The sequence below is a fragment of the Mixophyes fleayi genome, chromosome 7 (assembly GCF_038048845.1).
Source record: "Mixophyes fleayi isolate aMixFle1 chromosome 7, aMixFle1.hap1, whole genome shotgun sequence".
Lineage (NCBI taxonomy): Eukaryota > Metazoa > Chordata > Amphibia > Anura > Limnodynastidae > Mixophyes > Mixophyes fleayi.
The window spans coordinates 38,821,771-38,842,459 of NC_134408.1; the positions used below are offsets into that span (position 1 = coordinate 38,821,771).

Genomic DNA, 20,689 nt, shown 5'->3' on the forward strand with positions numbered 1-20,689 from the left:
CCCGAGACTCCCCTCCCACCACAACTTCTCTATCGTTGTTAACAAACACCATCTCCTCTGTTACCCAGCTCACCCTTGACTTCTCTCTCTCTTTTGCCCCCCATGTCCAATCCCTTGCCCAAGCCTGAAAATTCCAACTGCGCAACATAGCCCGCATCCGACCCTTCCTCTCGCAAGACGCCACTAAAACCATCATCCATGCACTCATCATCTCCCGCCTCGACTACTCGACTACTGCAACCTTCTCCTCACTGGCCTCCCCCTCTCTCACCTCGCCCCCCTCCGCTCTGTACTCAATGCCGCTGCTCGACTCATCTTTCTCTCACGCCGCTTCTCCTCTGCTTCCCCTCTCTGCCTTGCCCTTCACTGGCTCCCCATCCCCTACAGAATCCTCTTCAAACTCCTTACCACCACTTACAAAGCTCTCTCCCAGTCTACTGCCCCCTACATCTCCGACCTCCTCACCATTCACACTCCTGCCCGATCCCTGCGCTCTGCTACTGACCGTCGCCTCTCTTCCACTCTCATTACCACTTCCCACTCCAGAATCCAGGACTTCTCCTGAGCTGATCCCCTACACTGGAATGACCTCCCTCGCTCCATCCGTCTCGCTCCCAATCTGTGCTCCTTCAAACGAGCACTTAAAACTCACCTGTTCCTTAAAGCCTACCAATCATCCACCTAACCCCTCACCTACTCTGCTCGCTCTTCCCTCTTTCCCCTGGTATCACCGCTCCCTCTCGTGTCTGGTTCGTCCACCCTACCTTAGGATGTAAGCTCGTTTGAGCAGGGCACTTCTTCCCTCGTGTCTCCACGCCTGTTCTTCTGCTCCGTCCTTACTCCATTTGTCTGTCCCGGAGTTTCTGAAGCATTGGTACTTTGTGTTTACTGTTCTGTACTGTTTAACCCTGTATGGTTTACTGTTTGTACTATGTACGGCGCTGCGGACACCTTGTGGCGCCTAACAAATAAATGGTAGTAATAATAATAATAATGTTACACTTTGGGGTGATTCCTATCATCACTCTGGCCGTTGGTAAGTAGGGTCATAGTGTAACTGACAGTAAGTAAAGCATATTGGGGTTTTTTCTTTGAAACAGAGTGAAATATGTTTCTATATGCTAATTATACTTATTAAGTATGAGTAATGAGCTTGTTTATTTACTTAGTAGCTTCATAATACACAGTTGGTGATAATATAAGTATAAACGCCTGTAAATAATATTTATATAATAATATTTGTATAAAGAGTGAGTTCTGATGTCACCACTTGTAATCAGGAAGTTCTGTTGTCATCACTTGTAATCAGGAAGTTCTGATGTCATCACTTGTAATCAGGAAGTTCCGATTTCATCACTTGTAATCAGGAAGTTCTGATGTCATCACTTGTAATCAGGAAGCGATGTCATCACTGGCCAACAGCGTTTGTAAAATGAGTATGGGTATTAGAAACCACTTTGAATTTCTGTGACTTGTACAAAGCCTAGCGACTCGTGCTTTTATATGATTGCAGACCTTCCTCTAATTTCATTATAACTTTGCCACAAATGATTCTCTCCTGTGTACAATTATAGCGTTAAATCAATAATAAATTAGTAATTATTTTATTTAGCGGTAGAATACGTGTTATTTCTTTCTCACTGGAAGTAAAAATGACCAATGAAAGAGACAATAGTTAGTCTTCTAAGTATACACCTGCATAAACCATGTTGTAAGCAGTTGTTATCTTCAGAGGTTACATAATGAATCAATATAAATACATCTGTTTGTGAGAGGTCCAACCATCCTTTGGTGCATTTCCAAACAAGAGCCTCATCATTCAAAGCAAATCTGAAAAAGGGTATTTGAAAGCACCAATTAGGTAAAGGATGTAAGAGAATGGTAAAGACTTAATATCCCCATTATGAAGAAATGTTGAGTATAGCAATACTGTGTAGAACAAGCTGAGCTCCAATACTGAGCATGAGAAGGGCACTTTAATTTGCCTGGGAGTCCATGAAGGGGCCTTTGGTAACTCTGATAGAGGTGCAGTCACTATGACCGAGGTGGGAGGAATAGCCAGGGCACTTAGCAATCTTAATTCTGGAAAAGGAATTCCAGCAGGACAGTGGCACAAAACATACAGCCGTTAGTAGCGTAAATATCAAAGAAACTCAATGTCCTGGAATGGACCAGATCTTAATACCATTGATCTTCTGTGGAATGATTTAAAAATTGCTGTTCACCAATGATCAGCATCCAGTCTGATGGGGCTCATGTAATATAGCAAAGAAAAATGGGGCAAAAATTGCAGTGTCCATGTGTAGAGCTGGTAGAGGCTTATTCAGATAGATTCACAGCTGTAATTGCAGTAAAAGGTGCTTCTTAAAAATACTAAAGAAGTTATGCTTATGTAAATAACCATTGTCTGTTTATAGTATATGTAAAGCTTTATACTTGTTTCTTATTTCTTATTTGACATTGTGTTGATAAGTATTCCTAAATAAAACTGTTTTGATTCCATGATGTAAAAAAAATATTAATATGAAAAATGCCAAAGTAGGTGTATACTTTTTATAGACCCTGCAGTTATATTGACTATCATACCTGTGATAAACTTGAGGTATACACGTAAGCTGACAAATAATTCTCTCTATATTTACTAAACTGCAGGTTTGAAAAAGTGGAGTTGTTGCCTATAGCAACCAGATTCTAGTTATCATTTATTTAGTACATTCTACAAAATGACAGCTAGAATCTGATTGTTTGCTATAGGCAACATCTCCACTTTTTCAAACAACCAGTTTAGTAAATATACCCTAGGTCTATACACACCTTCTTGAGATGTTATATTCCACTCCTACCTGTATTTATATATTGTACCTTATTAAAGTCAGCAAAGCATCTCTTTTCCCATTACTGAGGATCTGTGTCACTCATCTACATCCCCCCAGTACTACGTGAATAATTATAATATTCCTGTGACTATAAGTCACTCCACACTCTAGATCACTTATAGCCAATATACATTTTAAGTGGTCTTTATATGATATTTGAGTATATAATAGGTGTCACTGGACAGTGCTGATTAGAACTTGCTCCATGAACATTGAAAGGCTGAGTCATGTACAAATGAATATGATGTAAGTTACCTGTGTCTAATTACCTATGCAATTGCACAAAGTAATAGAAGGAGGAAAATTCATCCTCATATATTTTACAGTGGGTGTTAATCACAGTCTAACCAGCATTATAATGTAACACAGAATTGTTGTTTATTTGTCTCCCATATAGTGTGTCGTGTTTAATTGCTCAGACGGCCTTGACTATAAAGCTATGGGTAAATTCTTCAAAGGCCTAGCACAGTCTGGAGCCTGGGCTTGTTTTGACGAATTCAACAGAATTGAGGTACATTTCCGTTTCCATCAATTAGTATACAGAAAAACAAAGTTAAATATATTAAATGTTACCTCCACTTATTTGTAGATTTGTGTTTTAGGGGTCATATCAGTAAGTTCTATATACACTCTCTACTAGATATAGTATAAACAGAACAGTTATAGGCAGGTTAGGAGTTATAGTTGCAAAATAGACATTTAGGGGCATATTCAATTAGCTTCCGGGATCGCAGCATCGCGAGGCTGCGCACATAAAGTGCAATTAGGGTACTGCCCATCCGCGTTGTGTAGCGGTATCGAGAAGGAGGTGGCCGCGCATAGAAGCGATCCCGGAAGCTGATTGAATATGTCCCTTAGGGTCTATTGAAAATGTAACCCCTAAAAAACAAAACTCCACATAAGTAGAATTTGCCTTTAAATGTGTTTGGTTTGGACATAATACCTTTTCAAGGCTAATAGCTAATAGCAAAAATAAACAGCTTGAATTCAAATGTTTTTAGATTGGATGAGCCTCAGCTTGTGGGCATAGAGGATTGTTAGATATTTTTATGTTATTTTTGTTTGTTATATTGCAATTAGCTCTTATTTGTCATAGCACAACCACTTAGTGTCATTTGCAAACTGCCACATCTGTGTACCCACATTGTTTTTTTATATACATAATTGCACTTACTGTTCCATCATGCACATTTCAAGGCGCACACTTAGTAAGTGCACTTACTTAAATAATCATGTCTTGCAAATTGAATGGTTGTGTGCGTAACCCACACTTGGCAAGAAACGCCCTTATTATACTCTTTCTACCCCAGTTCAAGCGTCTATGTTCTTACAGACTCATATGACAAGTGACGTCGCAAAAGAGTATTTGCAATGCACTTTTACAGTTTTGGGGTTTATATATGACCTTTAGGGTAGTAGTTTAAATTTATTTATGCTACAAATATCTAATTGATATTATGTACTTAAAAATAATTAAAATTTTCAGAATACATTCTTAAAGTAAATGAGAAACACTCATATCATGAACATATATTATAATTGTTTGGCTTAGATCCTACATTCTGTTAGAGCCAATGTCAAACTACCATATATACCAGCAATTACTTATATAAAACACAATAAACAATTAATCTTATTGTTAGTAAACACAGTTAGCCAGTTTGTTTCTTTACCTAGGCTTAATTTTTACATTCCACTTAAAACAGTCACATGCATTTTAAATATGGTGTTTCTTTTAATATTAACTAAAGTGACATGTATTAGAATTTATTGTTTTAGAAATGTTTAGGCATGCAAGTCTGAATTGATTCTATAGTTTGTTTTGCGTAAATGTACTTACTCATTTGTTTGCCTATTTGATATTATTTGAATTGTTACACTTATGTTTGTTACTTTTTATGCAGCATATTTGTTATTGATGTTCCAGTGGAGAATTGTAATGTCTTATTTTGTTGGTTGCATAATATATCTGATGTCATGCAAAGTATATTTGTATCTTTAGGTGGAGGTATTGTCAGTAGTAGCCCAACAGATCCTGAGTATACAACAAGCAGTCACAAGAAACATGAAAACATTCTTGTTTGAAGGAACTGAACTGACGCTCAACCCAACCTGTTCTGTGTTCATCACTATGAATCCTGGCTATGCGGGTCGTGCTGAACTTCCGGACAATCTAAAAGTATGACAGCCAAAATAAATTTAAAAAAGACAACTCTACAACAAACATATAATATATATGTAAATCATTATACATGTGAGCATATACATAAGTAGGAAAATTTTGTGCACACTATAGCTATATTGGAATTAGCTCACCTGTCAACGTCAAGACATCTCCTGTAGGCCAGTCCCTAGCCTGTGTGACAAGTGTATACTAAGTGTATCACAATTAAAGCCTACCTGGGTCTCCAATTTTAACGTATCTAATAACCTATCAGGGGAGGGGTCTGAAATGATAAATCAGTGAAATCAAGGTGCGCTCCTTTAAAAGAATGAAATTTGTACAAATTAATAAAATCATTTGAGAAATTGCTGCCAGGACAATTAAGACTGTGTATGTGAAAACAAAAGAAAAGATGGTCCAGCGCTCTGAAACAAACAACATATTAATCACTATGAGCCTGATTTTGAAATAGGAACAAAGCAAAGAAAAGGAGTAACTTTGTAGCTTGGCAAACCATGTTGCATTTGAGGGGGAGGAAATTTTAAAATGTAGGGACAGATTTATAGTTGGGATAGGGCATGTTATAGATCAACTTTAATTTATGTGCAAAATAAAGCTTTCACGTGTTTGTGTGTTACATGAAAAAACAGTCAGTTTTTAACTTAAATGCAAAATAATAATCTAATTTGCTCCCCTTGCATTGCAACATTGTTTGTTCAGGTGCAAATTTGCTCCTTTCCTTTGCTTTGCTCCTAACTCAAAATCAGGCCCCTATGTGTCAGCAGATACACAAGTAGTAGAATTTTGTGCACAATATAGATCTATGTAAAAATCTCTCGATCATTTGGGAAAGCTGACATACGAATTGGGAGGAATTGCAAACTTTAATGCACAAATACTATACTTTAACTCTGGTATAATATTCCCAACAGTATTGGGCAAAACCTCACTTGCTTGTTGGTTTGTTTTCCCAGGCATTATTCAGAACAGTCGCCATGATGGTCCCAGACTATGCACTGATTGGTGAAATATCCCTTTATTCTATGGGGTTCTTGGACTCTAGAAGGTAAGAGCACAATTATGTGTGTCATTAACTTAACTGGACATTTGACCAAATATATAATTTGCCTATTTAAGCATGCATTTACTAAGTGCAGTTACAGAGGCTGGTAATCTCTTTAAGTTAAAAACTGATGATAGAATTGTAACTCTAAAACACATAGAGAATTGCTGGGAGAACAAAGCAACCATGTAAGGTGCAGAAAAACATCTTTCTTCGGGGGGTATTCACTTGTCGGCGGGATTGCCGAAAATCCCGCGGTCCGCGCACGATTACTGATATTACGGTAATCGTGCGCGGAAAAACATGTAATACGGTAATTTACTCGCTGGATTTCAGCTCGCAGCTCCCTGAGCCGCGACCTGAAATCCAGCTACAAATTACCGTATTACATGTATTAGTTTTTCCGCTGCGGGATTTTTGACGGTCCCGCCGACAATTGAATATGCTCCTTCTAATCTAAACAAATAACGGGCATCATTTACAAAAGCTCAGATGCGAAAGCTTACACATATACGGCCTGATTCATCTTGGAATTCAATGTGAACGCAACTTGCGTTTAAAGAAATCGGACAAAGCTTGCACTCACGTACGGCCGTATTCACGTACAAGTGGGTTCAATTTGAATCTTGGTATAAGTTAGAGTTGGTCACTGAGCTCCCCTGTGTTTTGGTTTTGTATTAACTTTGTGTTTTGGTTTTGGCAAAAACGCCCTCATGGGTTTTGGTTTAGGCAAAACCCCCCTCGCGAGTTTTGGTTCTGGTTTTGGATCTGCATTTTTTTTGAAAAATTGCTAAAATATGCTAAAATCACATAATTTAGTTTTTTTTCCAACATTATTATTAACCTCAATAAGATTAATTTGCAGTCTTTCCAGTCAATTTTGTCCACTTCACAGGTCACAATATTATTTGCATCCACTTTCGGACAAAGACTACAGTGAGCTGGCTGGATACTTAGCGACAGAGCAACAGCACAAACACACGGCAGTTCATAGCACATCTAGGAAACATTCCCACACAGCAGTGGCAGAAATGAAAAATGGTGCAAGATGGATTTGTCCTTGAGCCCTCCCACCTACCCTTATGATAAAAAGGTTTAAAAAACTCACATAGAAACAGGAGGGGTAGCAGGTACAGTTTAACAAACCAAGCACTTCAGCTACAAAGAGTGTCACTTTTGTGGCTGAAGTGCTTGGTTTGTTTGCTCCCCACAAATCAAGCTACGAATGGGCTTAAGGCAGCTAAGCTAACAGTGCTGTCAATGAACTCTAAGACTGCAGTGAGCTGGCTGGTTACTAATCGATAGAGCAACGGCACAAGCACAGGGCAGCTCATAGCACATCTAGGAAACATTGCCACACAGCAGTGGTAGAAAAGAGAAGAGGTGCAAGATAAAATTGCCCTTGGACCCTCCCACCCACTCTTATGTTGGATTGACATAATATGATTGATGTGCAGCAGAATAGACAAGGTTATAAAGTTGACAATATAATGACAGTACTATTAGGACAACAATTGACATGTAGACTGTATTTATTAGTTTGACAATTTAAATGTAGACAGTATTATCTCTAACTCTAACCCTGTCCCTGTCCCTATCTCTAGACCTATCCCTAGACCTGTCCCTAGGCCTGTCCTTAACCATATCCATAGTTCTTTAATAATACTGTTCACATTTGAATAGTCTACCTAGTCATACTTTGCACCATGTGAATTGGCGACCTAATAATACTGTTGACACCTGAATTGTCGACTGTTACACAAGCTGATAGACCAAGGATAACATGTCAAACAGTGCAAGATGGAATTGTCCTTGGCAGTATGTTAAAATGGGCATCTACAGTTTAGCAAACCAAGCACTTTGGCAGGAAAGACTGCCACTTTTGTGGCTGAAGTACTTGGTACCACCAAGTTGATTGTTTGAGCAAAACAGAGAATGTGATAGAATTTACCTAGCTGTAATGCTCTCACATTATTGGTGGCATTATCAGAAACCACATATCCCGAGGATAGTCCAAGCGAGATAAGCCATGTTGCAATGACATCTCTTAGTTTTTCTAACAGGTTATCAGTGGTGTGCCTCTTAGTGCAGCCAGTGATACACAGAGTAACCTGCCTCTGAAAAATCTGGCGTTGATTGGTAGATGCAGCTGCTGTTCCTGCTGCTGAAGGCGATTCATCAACCCAGTGGGCTGTCACAGTCATATAATTTTCAGTTTGTCCACATATCTGTGGTTAAGTGTACAGTGAGCAGAATGGCATTTTTTCTAACCTTCTGGAACAGGCGAGGAATTACTTGTCTAGTAAAATGGTGTTGAGATGGAATTTGGTAACGGGGACACAGCACCTCAATTAACTGTCTAAAACTAGCCGCATTAATTGTGGATATTGGTAGCAAATCTAATATTAGCATAGTCACCATGTCGCCTGTGATCCGCTGTGCGACTGGGAGACAGCTGTCATACTTGCTTCCTCTTGCAATTGTTAAAAAACTACTAGTAGTCTTCTTATTGGTCTGCTTCTGAGATGAAGATCCACCCCCAGCAGCAGCAGCAGTGGGACTAACGCTCAAGAGTTCTTCAGAGGACTCCTGAATAGGGGAAGAGTCATCTAGCCTTTACAACTTGGATGAAGGAGTAACTCTGATCACTAGTGATGATATTAATGAGGAAGGTGTTGTCTGTGTAGCTGAGAGAAGGGAACTAGCTCATGCTGGACTGCTTGTTATGTTTTAGTAGAAGTTTCTGATTTTCCTAAAAGCTTCCCATGAACTCTTTTCAAATGGCGTAACATGGATGAGGTTCCTAGATGGTTAAGGTCCCTACTGACTGTGTCTTTACAAATGCTACAAATGGCTAGACAACTGTTGTCATTATTTGGGTAAAATAATTCCAAGCATAAGAGGTGGATTTTTTGGTCTTATGCCCAGGTATGACAATGGCCTTCTTCTTATCACTGGCAACAACTGCTTCCACTGGTGCAGGACTTACACAAACAACATCAAACAACAACATCATCAACATCCTCATTAGCGCTGTTGTCAGCTGCGCAAATCTCCCCCTCTTCCTGTTGCAAATCGAAAGTGGCATCCTCAGTTTTTATATCACCAGCTACACTTGGGCTACTCATCCACACATTTGCAGGAATGGTGAAAGGAGACATAGCACACGTTGATAGACTCTCCTTAGGAATGTGTGTCCTTTCTGAACATGCATTTTCTTCTAGTGTCTTACTGGTTTTTTTCAGCTCGACTTTTACAAAATAAATTTTTCGGTGTGAGCAATGGCACTGGAGACTGGAGAGTGACAAGAACACTGCTACCCCTTCTGTTTCTGTATGAACAATGGCACAGAGCAATGGCACAGAGCAATGGCACTGGAGACTGTAGAGTGACAAAAACACTTCTACCCCTCCAGTTTCTTTGTGAGCAATGGCACTGGAGACTGTAGAGTGACAAAAACACTGCCACCCCTCCAGTTTCTGTGCAAGCAAGGGCACAGAGCAATGTCACTTACAAGAACACTGCCACTCGTCCTGTTTTCGTGTGAGCAATGGCACCAGAAACTGCCAAGAACGCTTCTACCCGTCCTGCGTTTGTCTGAGAAAACAGATCTCTAGGGAGAGAAGTACTTATGGAATCCAAAAGTGGCTCGGTACTCGGATTGGAGATATTCGGGGGAGTGGGGGGTTAAGTTTTTGGAAAACCGAGCCTGGGTATCTCTAATATAAGTACGCTTTTGCTATATGTTAATTGCCATATACAGACAGACAGAACACACTGCTGGATACGCAAATGCATATGTGCAATATCAAGTTCCATCAAATCACAGGCAACAAAAAAATGTTGATACAATTTACAATTATTAATACTATAATCATTATTGCAGATATATTTTAAAAAAAAGTTTTTGTTTTTTTAACATGAAATACATAAATCAGGATGTTCTTAATACGTACTGTACATAAAATACATTTTTAAAGTTTCTCTTATTTACAAATACATATTTTGGCATGCATTCGTGTAATCATTATAAGTTGGCGCTTACACTTGCCCTGTAGTTGTTGCAAGTGATATGACTAAAAAACACGTACCTAACAGATGCCCAGAGCTTGAACTGGATGAGCACAATCAGGCCCATAGCGCTGTGGTCAGAAAATAAACCATGGTATTGGGATTTAATGAGTAGGGTTGGCAATGAGACATGGGTAGGTAGTGGTAAGACATTATATTGCTAAACTTTATTAGCTATGGCATCTTCATTGTCCATCTCAGACATGTCCTAATTATTGGACAAATTTATGCATGTTGTATTAGATACAACAGAGCAGTTGTGCACAAACTGACGTGCCTTACTTTGTAATAACAAATGGACCAGACTCAAAATTAAGCAAATGTAGAAAATCTTAGTTGAAATGCTACTTATTTTCATTTCAGTGTTATGTCAACATTTGGGCCAACATAGGGCTAGCCAGCTGATGTTTTTGATCTGAGTATGACTCTTAGAATTCCCTTGTGTGGACAGTAGCATATATGTACACTACATACTTGCCAACTCTCCCGGAATGTCCGGGAGACTCCCGCATTTTGCGAGAGTCTCCCGGACTCCCGGGAGAGTGTGGCAATATCCCGAATCTGCCCACTTCACTAGGAAGTGCCCACTTAGCTCCCAAACGGCGCGATTCCCAGTGAATTGCGGCATTTGGCCCCGGCCCCCGCTGTCAAATGACGTGTTTGCGTCATTACGTCACGGGGGGGCGGATCCAAAATGACTAACATTTTGGAGCCCTGCCCTCATCACGCCCACCTCTCCCGGAAACCAACTTTGGCAAGTTGGTAAGTATGGTACACTATTGTACAATGTAATTAGTATAATTAATTCAGTAATTCTATTGCTTACCAATGGATTTATGCTGATGGTGCTAGTTTGTTAATAGATTACTTCAGTACCATATGAGGGATAGACATCCTGTCGTTCCTTGGCTACTGTTATACTACAACTCTCAGCCAGCTCTGCTATCCTTATTCTAAATCTCAGAGGATCGATCCCCTTATACTTACTTAGGCTTTATATGCAGAGTGCTGGAAGACCAGATTTGATTTTGTATTTTAAGACAGTTGCACAATAGAACAAAAGTATAGTATAGCAGATTGATTTGAGGAAGATTTTGAATTATCCCTTTTTTTTCCCATCAAAATGAATGTGACCATTCTATACATTTTATCATTAAACATTGCAGATGGGAGAAGAAGCACTTAAATTATCTGGCTCCCTAAAACATATAGCAATATTAATAGTTTAATATAGCGCTGTATAACCACTTATATTAATTGCTCTATACTAGGTGCATTAATTTGAGCTCTGATCCATGATTGCAGTAATCCATTAAGTGAAGGAAATTAACATATTCTCCTATTTGGCTCTAATCTGCGATTTTGAAATGAATGGTGAAACTGCTGCAGGGCTTTCTTATAACCTAAGTTAAGCAAGTTAATCTGTATTTTGAACTTTCTAACATTTCATGAAAGACATATTCAGCAACAACACCAAATTCCCCCAGAAGTACTTATTTGAATGATCATTTCTCCACTGACATTCTGGAAATGTAGAAATATATCAGGAAACGTAATTATGTTTGAAGAAATTCTGTTTGTGCCAGAATCTGAAATGTGTTTTGGTGTAGATAAACTTTTTAAAAGTGAGAGAAAATAAGAGCATGATAATGTAAAGATTTTAGGAAAAGATTGCGGTTTATGATGCGTGTAAACAGCTGGGTGGCTGTTTTGCTGTATCGTTTTAGCTTCTCCCGCTTTACATTTAACATAATAATATTTTCAGGGCTCATTTAGAGTTTTTTTTTGCATCAGATACGCTTTTCTGTACTGCGCATGTGCGCCAAATATACATATGCATATGTCCGTATATACATTTTTGTGTATTGTTGACATGCATCTCCTTACGACTGGAGAGGCGGAACAAGGGCTGGTAATTGTAGGCTGAGTACAGTAAGGATGTATTCATGCAATTGTGACGCAATTAGACGTGGATGCATTGTATGCACAGCTTGTAGGAGCCGTATCTCTTTTGGTGCAGACACACAATGATGATGACTATAAGCAGCTCTAGCAAACTGCTTCTGATAGGCTAATTGTGTATTGCCCACTCCAGTTGAGAGTAGGTAAATAATTGGTGCCATGCTCATCAAATGCAATCTCATTGCCCTTGACCACCACTAACTTTTCTTCCTCTCTTGATAAACTCCTCTCGTGAAAAAACTCCTCTCTCCTGTTACCACCTTGGCCCAGCTGACTAGGCTGTCACTTTGTACAACCATACTGTCACATCTGCCCTTGACTCTACCACCCTTGCCACTTTGACCAGCTTCTGGCACTCTAAACCCCAACCATGAACTTGGTTCCTACAAAGATGTTCTCGTCCTGCTAAACACCAGTGGAGGAATTCTTGTTCTCTCGCTGACTTCATTCACTTTAGCGTCATCCTCTTCTCCTAAAATTCCACCCCCCAATTAGCTGCCCTATCTTTAGCTTCTTTTCTCCACCACGAAAGTTGAAGTCTGTGCTCTACTTTCATCTTCTCCTGCCTCAATCCCATCCCCTCTCACCTGCTCTGCTCCTTCTCCCGTAATGTCTGTATCCACCTCAATCAACTCTTCAACTTTTCCTTCTCCACCGGCATCTTCTTTCAAACATGCCCTCATCTACCCCATTGACCCTACCTCACTGTGGAACTACCGCCAAATCTCTCTCTTCCCCTCTGGCTCAAAAACACTTGAGAAGCTTGCTTACACCTGTCTTGCCACCTTCCTCGTTGACTCTCACTAATCTGGCTTCCACCCCCTCCACTCCACTGAAACCACCCTGACCAAAGTCACCAATGATCTTTTTGGTCCAATATCCAAGTGCCATTTCTCTGTGCTTATCCCTCTGGACCTTTCTGCGGCTTCTGACAGTGTGGACCACCTTCTTCTACTATGCACCTTTTACTCGCTTGGCCTTCATGGCACTATACTTTCTTAGTTCACCTCTTATCTTTCAAACCGATCCTTCTCTGTCTCTACCTCCACCTTCTCCTCCACCCCCTCCCACTTCCCATTGGGGCCTCTCAGTGATAAGTCCTCGGCTCCCTGCTGTTCTTACACACTCCTCCTGTGGATTTCCAACGGTCTCCCCTGGTTGTCACAACCCCTTTTTAAGTTAAATATGTCTAAAGCCAAGCTCATATTCTTCTATACTTTGCAAGTCACCACCCCTCCCTCACTGCTAATAACAGCATGATCTCTTCAGTTCATCAAGTTCACTGCCTGGGTGTCACCCTCTCTTATTCACTCCTCACATCCAATCCGTCTCCCACTCCTGTCTCTTCTATATCTGGAACACTGCCAGTATTCAACTCTCTCTCACGTCTTGACTATTGCAACTTTCCCATCTGTAGCCTACCCCTTTCCCATCTCTGTTCTCTACAATCTCTCCTTAATGCAGCAGCAAGATCGACCTTTCTCTCAGGCCACTCTGCTTTTCCCCCTCCCTCCATCAATTCCTCAACTGGCTCCCATTCTTTATAGAATTCCATTTAAGCCATACACTGCCAGATTCTCTGCCCCCTACATCTCCAATTCCACCTCTACACTCTCTCCAATGTCCTCTGCTTGGTCATTGACCTCCTCATCCCCTCAATGCGCTCTCTCGTTCTATCAGATTCTTCCCCAGCCTCCAATGCTTCAAATGCTCTCTCAAACCTTACCTGTTCACCAATTTGTTTCTAATTCTAAATCCACGACTAAGTAAGTGATAATTTGCTTTGAAATATACCCTTCGCTCCACTCCTGGCACAAACTACCACATTAAGCCCTACAATAATACCAGGGACAAATTTAGATAATTGGCTAACAATATTTGGTGACATAAGCCCTGCCCCATCTATTATTCAAAACAGTGTTGATGGCAGATCACAGCTGAAGCAAATAGTATACTATTTGTTTATGTGTACTGTAGCAAAGTGAGTAACTTACCATGTGTAATAATGTAAAAAAGATACATACACTTGCGCTTCCAGGATCGCATTATCTAAGGATGGTGGGTGTTGTCAAACTCGGAGCTGAAGACATGGGTTTGACACGTGTCCACCAGGATAGAGCTATGGAGGAGTTTAGGTTTTAAAAAGCTTGTGGTCCCTGTGGGCGGGGCGATTAATAGATGATCTGTGTTATATTAGTGATAGGGATTACAATGGAATAATTGGATGCTTATTTGAACTTTGTGAATTAGTGTTTGAAGTGGGGGTGTATACGGTGGTATGCCATACCGCCACTTCAGCTGTTGCCTTCATTGTAAAACTATGACATTTTATTGACTTACATTCCCATTAGATTTTCCATACCACCACTTCTAAGTGTCCACTTCGACCACTTATCCTCGCTATCAAATAGGGAGATCAGGTCTACAAAATAAAAAGCAGACCGCCCTCAAGGTTTAACCAGCCCCATGCTGATAGCACGAGGGCTCTTCCCACAACCCTGGGGCGGTGGGTCTGGGGTAATTTTAAGTGTATAAATCCATTTTGTCCCTGGTGCACTACAGGTGCTCAGGGTGCCATTAAGTGCTTGGGCATGCTGACACTTGTAGTACTACAGGCACCAGCATGCCCATTGCTGCCAGGGAACCACAAGTGTCAGCATGCCCTGGCACCCAGGACCCACTGGGACCTGTAGTGCACCAAGGAAAAATGTAAATAAAACACAGACACAAGTGTATAAATAATTTTATTTGAAATAAAAACACCTCTGCACTAGCCTGATTCACCCTCTTTATTGCTCACCTAGATCCAGGCTCCTCATCTGTATTAAATCCAGGGATCATTTGACTTGACAAAATTAAAACAACCCTCATACGCAACGCAATAATAGCTCCTAAGAGCTCCCGGAACAAAATGAGCTCTTACCGGTGGATCAGTCATATATATAACATGGGGATTTCCCATGGGTTGAATTCAGTGCTTTTTGTTCCCCCCCCCCCCCTTCCCCATTTTGTTATTACCAGCCTAGGCTAGCAACACTAGGGTTGGTTAAGCTGTTTGGCGAGGAGAGGGGGCACGCCGTTTTTGTACATTTACTGCTGTTTTTTGTTTACATCTATTTATGTCGAAATTTTTGAATGTCGACATTGTGAACATGTAGGCATTATGACTGTCGGCATTATGAATGTAAATATTTCATACCCTAAATCTGCTTTAATAAATAGGGTGATACCCTAAACGTGAATTAGGGCTTTTCTCCATGTAATAAATAAACCACTTAGTAGCCATGTTAGTCATGTCCCACAGCCGATAATAGGACTATAGCTACCCTGCACAATTCACCCTTCTCATTTAAATCCCGTTAGAGATCCCATATTCTTAACCAAAGGAAAAAAATCAGAGGAATATAAATGAGAATTGAACTGTTACAATCTAAACAAGCAGGACACATGTACCTTAGATTATACCGCAACAAGCCGACAAAACATTTTCTCACTTTAATTCAATCCTTATTTTGTTATTTTTTTTATTATTCCTCTGACTACATTTTTCTTGCCAATGAAAGCAAAACCCTGGACTTAACTTTCATGCAGCTAACCTGCTTCTAAACCTCTGCCTCCCTTAGGCTATTTGCACACGGTCATTTTTATTACCGTCTCCTTCGTTCCTTATTTTGACAGAAGAACAGAGGGTAGAGAGATAGACACATAGAGATCATTGATCTCTATGGATTACAAGTCTAACTGTGCACATGGGCGTTTATAGATATAAATGACAAAAAAGAAAGTGGAGAAGGTAGAACATGCTGTGCTTTCCCCATCCCTGCTCTGACATCTGCTTCAGTAAAGCACCCAGGTGCGCTGTTAGCCCTTAAATGTATAGAGATGTACCTGTAAAAAGTGGATTGACAGGAATAAGATATGGCATGTGCATGGGCTAGCCTAGATATATGCCTTCTTTCTTATGCTGAATTAGTAATACCCTGGGTGCGTATGATTATGTCTAATGTATAAACAATGACAGTGACATAGGACAGAGATTCTCAGAATGAAGTTTAACAATGAGTAAAGAAAAACATAGAACTGAGTTTGCTGAGAAGATGGAGACTTTGGGGCCGATGCAGGGTGGGACGTATTGAATTACAAGATACAATCACGCTCAGGTTTTCTTAAAGCGGTTGTCAAGTGTGTGTCTATAGATGCTTGGGAGATTGAGAGGTGTCCACCCTCCCCAATATATACAATATCCAGCGCTACTAATTAACACTATGTTAAATCAGATGATGTAGGAGGTGAGTGTTCAGCATAGGTACATAAATATATAACCACAGTGCCTCAGTTGGTTATGATAGTTCTCAAAGTCCAAACTGCATGGGATATCTAACTGAGCATAACAATGTACAAGATGTCCAAATGTCCAAAAACCATGTGTGGTAGCTAAAGATTCCTTTTGCTGCTTATGAAAAATGTCTCTCTTGTCCTTAGTAATTATTGCAGTAGCTTAAGTCCTTACTTCCGTCTTGTGGTGTCCAGGTCTCTGCTCCTCCAGGACAGTGTGTGTGGGTATGAAAGTAAGAAATATAACTCTATCATAAAATAAAAATACAAACCCTTTATTTGTCTGTTATCCACACTTCGAAACATAGTATACTTAGCTACACTTCTATAACGTTGAGTAATTATTCATACATCTCCTTAGAGCCGCAGCATGGTCTCTTGGCTTTCGCTCCAGCTTGGAGCACACAGTTCTGAGTTTCCTATTTCTGTTGACATTATAATATGAGTGGGCGTGGACCCGACGCGTTTCGTCACATGGAAAGTGTGACTTCTTCAGGGGAATGCGATGTGTTGAATCGCCCCTACTGGAAGTTTTAACTTGTCCTAGTGGGTGGGTTCTTGGGTGGGACATTTGCCAGTTTGCATAGTGTATCTTGCGTGAAAACGCTCTGCGCGTTCCCAAAAAGTGGCCACACACATGTGCCTATGCTGACTTGTGAGATTCTGCTACTTATAACCACCTGCGTCTGGAGGAGCAGGATGGGGAGGGAGGGGTGTGAAACGCAGGCTGACTACTGTAAAGGTGCTGCTCATGCAGACCTCCATAGACACGCATACAGACTAGGAGGCATACTCGCTAATGATGACTTATTGTGAACCAGGCACATATGCTGCTGATGTGGAGGTGAGAGAGTCTAGAGATGTGTATGGCTCTGCATATGGGTGGAAATGCACTAGATTTCGGTGCTTTTTTTTTTTTTTTAAGAATAACTCTCATTTTCCAGCCAACTCTGCATAAGCCCTTTATGTGCAGAAACCAGGCTATTAAATCTGTAAAACTGGCCAATCTGATCGTTTCTGGTAATTTTAACACATCCTATGTCTTCTACAAAGAACATATACAATGCAGTCGTAATGCACAGACAGAAGCTGTCAGGCGGGTTGATGTATTCTACCGTTCATTGTTGTTCAGAGATTAAAACATTTCATTTAGTAAAAATTATCTTATAACTGTACATATCCCCAGATGATAATTGGAGTGGGTGTGTTATATCGGAATCTACTTTTGTTTATTGGTACTTTTATGGGGGAACTGGGGTAAAATGTAACCGTTTTACGATAAGAAAGTTCCCTCAGAAACAATAAAATGTATTACCACCTTCATAATGATAAGAGGCTTTACTTCTTTTCTTTTAGCCTGGCCCAGAAGATTGTCGCCACCTACAGACTGTGTTCTGAACAGCTATCATCTCAGCACCACTATGACTATGGAATGCGTGCAGTAAAATCTGTCCTCACTGCGGCTGGAAACCTCAAGCTGAAGTACCCAGAAGAGGATGAGAGCGTGCTTCTCTTGCGTGCACTGCTGGATGTCAACTTGGCTAAATTCTTGGCTCAAGACGTGCCTCTCTTTCAGGTACTGACACAATCCTAGAGTACTGCAAGGGTATATCAAATGAGCAACATGACAGCTATTATTCTTTACTGCTGTATTAAGCTAAAGCAGCTAGAGGTTGACACATGTCTAAAACCCAAGTTAACTGAACAAATCCTTAAAGCCAGACATCATTTTCACATTCTTTTGCTTTCCAAGATAAATAAAGAAAACATTTTGTCAATGTGTCTTTATAATGGCAAGTTCATTGGGTTCTTGATCCCTAGTAACTGCTACATATTTGTAATGAGCAGATCAATCACGCAGACCACTCTAAAAGCACAATTTGGATCAAATAGCAAATAAATACTATCCATTCAGACGATAGATCAATACTAAGCACAGTAGCATTGCGATTATATTATATAAAAATAAACAGTGTTCTTGCCAGCTGCACTACTCTATGCTGAGAGCATTAAATGAAATTGTTTATACAATTTTATACCATTTCCTAATTCACACAAAGTTCACTGTTGGATCCAAGATTTCTTGTGACATATTATTCTTCCACACTTTTGTTTTCAAAATGTTCCCTATTTTTTACCTCTTTGTTTAAACATGCATGGTGGCTAGTGAGCCAGCTGGTCAACAAGAAATTCGCTGATTAAACCCGACCTAGACAACTTGTATCCCTCAGGCTGTTGTGCAACTACATGTGCCAGCACTTCTCCTTTGCCATTTGGAGTTTTTGGCTGTTTAATCCATACTTGCCAACATTGAGATTTGAGGGGGTGGGTCGCGGCAAATTGCGACATTTGGCCCTACCCTGCCACTAAAGTGACTTGTTGCGGGGCCAAAATGACGCGATTCACAGCGGATTGTGTCATGGAGGCTACCAGGAGAATTGCCGGAGTCCGGATGAGCTACCCGGAATTCAGAAGTCTCCCAGACATTCCGGGACAGTGGGCAAGTATGGTTTTATCTATGCAAAATTTCAGAAGACAAAGGACACAGAAGATGCATAATGTATGCAAAATGTTTTACTTTACAGTAACACATAGTTGCCTACTCCCGAATTTTTGGGAGCTCTCCCGGACTCCCGAGAGAGCGAGGCAACCTCCCGCAGTTCATTGGTGAAGTGTGTGGGGGGCTAAATGTGTTGTTATGGCCCCACCCACTGCTGTGATTGGCTGAAACTGACAGCGTTAGTCAGGGGGCGTGGCCTAATGACACATATTGCATGGTCACATCCCCATGACGAAGCCTCCCTCCCTACCCTCCCAGGCAGCTTAATGCCAAAGTTGACAAGTATGTAGTAATGTACTGATATTAAGAACGACAGCTTGTTAGGTGCACAACGATATGGTGTCAACTTCAAATGTAATGTTTTGTAAGTGATTTACGTCCAAGCACCACTTTTGTGCAGGGCATGCTGGGACTTGTAGTTTCTCAGCAGTGTGTGAGCCACAGACTGTCTTCCTACGGACAAAATAATTAAAATATGTGCACTCAAAAACACATCAAGATAAAGAACACATTGCTCTATATACACTCTACGGGCCTGAGTCATTCAGGAGATCAAAAGGAGTAACTTTGCACTTTGGCAAAACCATGTTGCATTGGAGGGGAAGGTAAACTTAAAATGTGGGGACAGATTTATAGTTTGGATAAGGCATGTCCTAGATCAACTTTAGCTTTCATTGTACAAATAAAGTTATCGAGTATTTGTGCGCTAAAGAAAAAAAACAGCCAGTATTTTGCTTCTGTGTCCAATAATAAACTAATTTGCACCCATTGCATTGCAACATGGTTTGTTCAGGATCAAATTGACTTCTTTTTTTGCCTTCCTCTCCTTAATAACTCAGGCCCTACATGTTAACTCTGCAAACCTTATACAGTTAATGGTGGGTTTTGAACAATTTGTCCAATGACAGGACAGTATTTACAAGCTTTTCAGTGAATGAGATAAGCAAGACACCGTCATCACCAACACTGACTCTCCAAGAGGTTTAAAAACAGTTGAAGAGATGAAGTGACTGGATCTTTTGTCAAACTACATAAAAGTACATATAAAATGTATAGCATTTATTGCAAATGGGAATTGTTCTACGCTATGGTAAACTAACTGGTCACTGCAATCTTTATAGCAAGTCAAAGTTGCACTAATTATTTTCTCTGCAAATTTAAATCAATATAACTGTCTCAGTGCGCAGTCTTGTTCTTTTACAGTCCTTTCTATGATGAGTGCAGATAGGCCATTGCAGAAAAAGCACCGTGGTGCCATTTGATACAACTGTATAGGTGACTGTTCTGCCAGAAATAACAAGTAACTTTACCTACTGGCTGGATGGCGCCCTCTGCTGATGAGGCCGGGGCCTATTCAGTCACTTAACCAGACACTTAAATCAAATGCATTTTCTTTTTATTAAAATTGGAGTGTGTGGTTCATCTCTGTCATTTATTACAAAACAAAGAACCAGCTCATTTCTATTGATAGATTTCTCTCGCTAAACACTTGTAATGTAATAATATAAACTGATAGGCCTATCAAGCTTTGCAGATAAGTGTAATGTTTCATTAGACTTTCAGAACACGTAAAGCGGATCCATAACTCACGTATCTATCCATTATCTCTATGACTGGCATTAATGACATTCTAAATGAGAGTTAGTGATCTGCGAGAA

The 20,689-nt window shown here is 40.3% G+C and overlaps 1 protein-coding gene across 1 annotated transcript in view; it reads left to right on the top strand.

The window, feature by feature from the left end:
* DNAH3 (dynein axonemal heavy chain 3) overlaps positions 1 to 20,689 on the top strand; it is a 245,542-nt gene that overhangs the window by 144,431 nt on the left and 80,422 nt on the right. The window contains 4 exon segments of the mRNA XM_075179716.1: positions 3,274 to 3,387; positions 4,879 to 5,055; positions 6,015 to 6,106; positions 17,828 to 18,047. Of these exon segments, the coding sequence (XP_075035817.1) occupies positions 3,274 to 3,387; positions 4,879 to 5,055; positions 6,015 to 6,106; positions 17,828 to 18,047 (603 nt within the window).